We start from the raw sequence: 5,271 nt of genomic DNA on the forward strand, positions 1-5,271 counted from the left end.
TTTTTTCTCCACAATTAACTTTGTCTTAGGGAGCAGTGATAGGGGTGTCAATTGGACCGGATTTGATCCAATCTGATTCAGTCCAATATGAGTCTATTACAGATGGATCATGTCGAATCCAATCCAAATACTCTGGACCATTTTGGTCCAGTCCAATTCAATGTTTGGTCCATCTGATATGTTCAATTTTGTTGGTTCCAACCCAAACCTGGTCCACATTGACCATTGACACCTTTGTTCTAATTTTTTTCAATGGACCAGATATTGGTTCATTTCGATCCAATCCAATATAAATCCATAATGGATGGACCAGCCCAATCCAATCCAATAAAAACTTTGGACCATTAAGTCTTGACTGGTCCAATTCAATATGTCTTATTGGTCATTCCAATCCCTCTAAAATTGATTTTGATTTGAACAGGGTTCAGTCCAAAACTAAATTTTCTCTTTTAAATCAAAATCAATTTGGATGGACTGAATGGACCAATAAGACATATTAAACTGGACAGCTTAATGGTCTAGAAAATTTATTGGAATGGATTGGACCAGGTCCATCCATAATGGATTTATAATGGATTGGGTTGGGTTGACCCAATGCCCGGTCCATTGATAAAAGATAAGAATACATGTGTTAATAGACCAGGTTTTAATTGGAATTAAAACCAATTTGAATAGATTGAATGGTCAATACATTAAATTGGACCGGTCCAAATTACTCCAAAATATCCATTGGATTGGATTAGACTTGATCATCTATAATGGACTCATAATGAACCGGATTGGATTGATTCAAATCGAATCCAATTGACCTGGCACATTAGTTCGCACGTTCTACTTGTAACAATGTCGGTTCTAGATTCATATCAGAGTTCATTTTGCTATAACATAGTTTCATCAACATAGTGCAAAAACCGTGAATCACAGCCTTTCTGTGGCTCACTACGACGCCACTTCATTTAATTCAAGGTGGGATCACCACATTGAATTTAAGGCTTTGATTTCGTGGTTGTAATGCTGCACGAAAACCATGTTGTAGCAAAAGTGGTTTGTATCCAAATCAATTGACGTGTCATAAGTTATTGAACGTAGTCCGTAGACAGCCAAAATTTTCTCACCCTTTGAAACAGATAGCTGGGGTAGTTTTTTTTTTTCTTCTTATTCTTATTCTTCTTTGCATAAGTTATGTTTGATAGATCTAGAAGAGTGGTCTGGTGTTCATGTAGTGTCTCTATTTTTTTATAATTAAAATAAAAATTTAGTCTCAGGAATACAAATGCAAATTTATAGTGTGCAAATACATACAAAATACAAGATTTTACACTCTTCAAATTTGCATTTATACCTCTTCCAAATTGAGCCTTATGTGCATTCATTTAGTCCATTTATTTAATGATTTTGGAATTTGCATGTGCCGATTGATTAGTCTCAATAAACATACTATATTAGAAGCACTATATTAATAGGTTAAGAAGATTGAAGCTTGGGCCTATCTTAATGTAATAAATATGGGAAAAAAGCTGTGGGTTGAAGTTTGGAAAGCAAAAATTGACTCAAAAATAAAAAAAAAATATTTGGAAATGTTCTGAAAATGCTGTAGTAGTGAGTGAAAATCTTTATAAAAGAAAACTCTCAAATGATAGCATGTGTCCAATATGTAATCAACAGACTGAAACTATAATGCACTGTCTTTTTGAATGTGAACATGCAAAAGCTGTGTGATTTGGCTCTCACTTAATTTTTATGGGTGTAAGAGGTGGATCGAGCATATTCAATTGTTGGTTTTCAATTTGGGTAGATTTGTGCTTAACAAATAGAGACAAAAAAGATGAATTAATTGCTTTCTCATTTTTGTTATTATGGAATATCTGGAAAGCTAGGAACATTAAGATATTTGAGAATACTAACCCAATTCCCAAAGTTACACTTGCAATTGCTTACATGATGTGGAGGGAGATAGTGATGATTTCTTGCAAGATTCTTCACCTCAACGTCCAAATCTGAGTGAAAGGAAATCTTTTTGAAAAGCACCAGAAATAGGAAAGCTCACGATGAATGTGGATGAGAGTTTTTTGTGTCCTGGCAGTTCAAGATTTGGTGCAGTTCTAAGGAATGATGTTGGTGTAGTTATAACTGCAGTTTTTGGCAAATCAATAGTTTCGTCTCCCATTCAAGCTGAAGCAATGGCAATCCTTCTGGTGCATGCTCTAAAGATGGGAAACTTAGACTTGGTCTCTGATGCAAAATTTCTATGCTTGGACATTAAGTTACTGAGTGAAGACTTGGCAATTTCTTTTAATCATGTAAATAGGTCTTGTAATGTTGTTGCTCACATGCTAGCCAAGAAATGTCTAAAAGAGTCTGGATTGTTTGTCCAAGATCCACCTGGGTGGATACAAGATCTGGCCAACCAAAACTCAATTAGACCTTATATGTGATGTCTTTTTGTACTCTGTGGCTGTTTTCTTATTAATGAACTCATCTTGCTAGTTTTTGCCAAAAAAAAAAAAAAACATTTGCTCATTTTAGTTGGATAAAAAATCAGTTCAGAATATCATCCAAAATGTGTGTAAGACCTCTCTCATTTGGATCCATCAAATGATAGGCCATGATATCAAATTTGGTTCATAGGATTAAGTGTCTGGAATTGATTATTCTGATTCTAATTGTTTGGTTGAGTGAAAGTGAAACTTTATTATTATTTTTGCTGAAATGACATTTTCTGTTTAAAAGAATGGTTATTCCTTTCCTCTTTTTAAAAAATAAAATCCCATTCCAATTTATTCCAATTCTAATTTTGATTCCAATTTCTGTCTTGACCAACAAACTATAGGAATAGACCACTCCCACTGTGATTCTAATACTAATTCTAAATGCCAACCAAACGGACCCTATCGATCACGTGTTAAATTTTGAGGGCCCAAGACTTTAACTAGAGGTTCTGGCGCCTGGACCCAGAGCCCAGATCCCATCAATTCCCATTTAATAAGATGTACCAATACCACAGCTGTTAAGCAAGGTCATTGGATTTATTAAAGGCTAAAATCAATAATGTAGTAGATGGAAAAGTAAATTTTACTCCAACTCGGAATGGGGAACCGTTCTCCAAGAAACCCACAACCCAGCTGAAACATCCAAAAGCCATGATCCAACAGTCATCAAACGGAAGAGTTTAACACGGTCAGGACCAATCATCCGAGTGGAAACGGGCGAGTTTAGGGTTTCAAGTTATAGTAGACTCAGTACAATAATGCATTTGATATTTTTATAAAGATTTTGAATGACTCCACACAACGACCAAAAACGGGTGGCTATGGAAACGCTAACTACCAGTCAAGTGACGATATGAATGAAACCTTGCTAGCAACCTAGCAAGTTCATTTTTCCTTGTTTGCTTCAACTAATTTCTCTCTCTCTCTGTACCGGCATCCATGGTGATGGAGGCATCATGGGAAACCAGTGTTGCAGATTCAATCAATACTATCTACCTTCTCTTCTCAGCTTACTTGGTGTTCGTGATGCAGCTTGGCTTCGCCATGCTCTGTGCGGGCTCAGTACGAGCTAAGAACACCATGAACATAATGCTCACCAATGTGGTCGACGCTGTGGTGGGGAGCATTTCCTACTACCTCTTCGGTTTCGCCTTTGCCTTCGGTGTAGGCCCCGATTCCAACCCTTTCATAGGTTCTCGCTATTTCGCACTCAAAGACATTCCCAACAACACCTACGACTACAGTTTCTTTCTCTATCAATGGGCTTTCGCTATTGCAGTCGCCGGAATCACCAGTGGATCCATTGCAGAGCGAACCCAGTTCGGAGCATACCTTGTTTACTCCTTCTTCCTAACCGGCTTTGTTTACCCAATTGTCGCCCACTGGGTTTGGTCTTCCAGTGGTTGGCTAAGTGCGAGCTCGACCAGCTGGTTGTTGTTTGGCTCCGGCGCCATTGATTTTGCTGGGAGCGGTGTAGTACACCTGGTCGGTGGAATTGCTGGGTTGTGGGGTGCGTTGATTGAAGGCCCTCGAGTGGGGAGGTTTGACGCCTTCGGCAAACCGGTGCCAATGCGTGGCCACAACGCCACTCTGGTGGTGCTTGGGACGTTCTTACTGTGGTTCGGCTGGTTCGGATTCAATCCAGGTTCGTTTGATAAGGTGCTGGTTCCATATCCTGACACGACTGATCAAGGCAACTGGACTGGTGTTGGCCGGACTGCTGTTACGACGACGCTAGCCGGCTCAATGGCCGGCGTAGTGACCTTATTCGGACGGAGGCTAATAGTGGGACATTGGGATGCTTTGGATGTGTGTAATGGGGTGCTTGGTGGGTTTGTAGCCATCACCTCGGGCTGCTCAGTGGTTGAGCCATGGGCTGCAATTGTGTGTGGGTTCGTCGCTGCCTGGGTCTTGATTGTGCTCAATATGGTCGCACTGAAACTGAATTTCGATGACCCATTAGAGGCGGCACAGCTGCACGGTGGATGTGGGGCATGGGGCCTTATATTCACAGGGCTGTTTGCTAAGCGAGAATTTGTGATTCAAGCTTATGACTCCGGGGAGAGTGGCATTACCCGTCCCTATGGGATTCTGTTGGGAGGGGGTTGGGGGTTGTTTGGGGCCCAAGTGATGGAAGTTTTGGTGATTGTTGCTTGGGTCAGTATTACCATGGGTCCTCTGTTTTATGCTCTTCAAAAGCTCAGGGTTCTAAGAATATCGGTGGATGAGGAAACTGCCGGACTCGACATCTCCAGCCATGGAGGCTATGCCTACGTCGCCAACCCAGAGAACTATCCTCGGTTTTATGCGGAATATGTGCAAACGGAATGACAACATTTGTCATTGTGCCTTTAGATTGTTCATATCTTCATTCATCAATATTGATACTGCTGGAATTTTCTCTTTTGAATTTGTTCTGTTGTTTTATCTTTATTACATATAGTATGCATTAATGTTGAACAATTATTCCAACAGTAATTAAGGGAAATACCCTTTTGGTACTAGTACATTGAAATGCAATTGGGGCTGTAATTGTAGTAGTTGATTTTCTTTTGGAAAACAAAATCATAATACATATTGGGGGTGTAATTTAGAGCTCAATGTGCTTTCACTGTATATAAAAGAAAAAAAAAACTGTAATCGCTCCCGGTCAAAATGGATGGTCCATTGCAATTTAAAAAAATAATTAAAATATAAATGGCCTAAAACCGTTGTTCAGGTCGAATAGGTTGACGGTTTGACCATTTGGATCAACAGTTCATTGACCAAATCAATATTTTTG

At 39.5% G+C, this 5,271-nt stretch overlaps 1 protein-coding gene across 1 annotated transcript; it reads left to right on the forward strand.

The window, feature by feature from the left end:
• Nucleotides 1-3,298: 3,298 nt before the first annotated feature.
• On the forward strand, nt 3,299-4,996 carry LOC148870813 (ammonium transporter 1 member 3-like). Its single transcript, XM_088968313.1, has one exon. It carries the CDS (start codon nt 3,429-3,431, stop codon nt 4,818-4,820), a length of 1,392 nt encoding a protein of 463 aa, XP_088824439.1. The 5' UTR covers nt 3,299-3,428; the 3' UTR covers nt 4,821-4,996.
• Nucleotides 4,997-5,271: the final 275 nt, after the last annotated feature.

Source organism: Nelumbo lutea, chromosome 2, assembly GCF_056320005.1.
Source record: "Nelumbo lutea isolate HS-2025 chromosome 2, American lotus-T2T, whole genome shotgun sequence".
Taxonomy (NCBI): Eukaryota; Viridiplantae; Streptophyta; class Magnoliopsida; order Proteales; family Nelumbonaceae; genus Nelumbo; species Nelumbo lutea.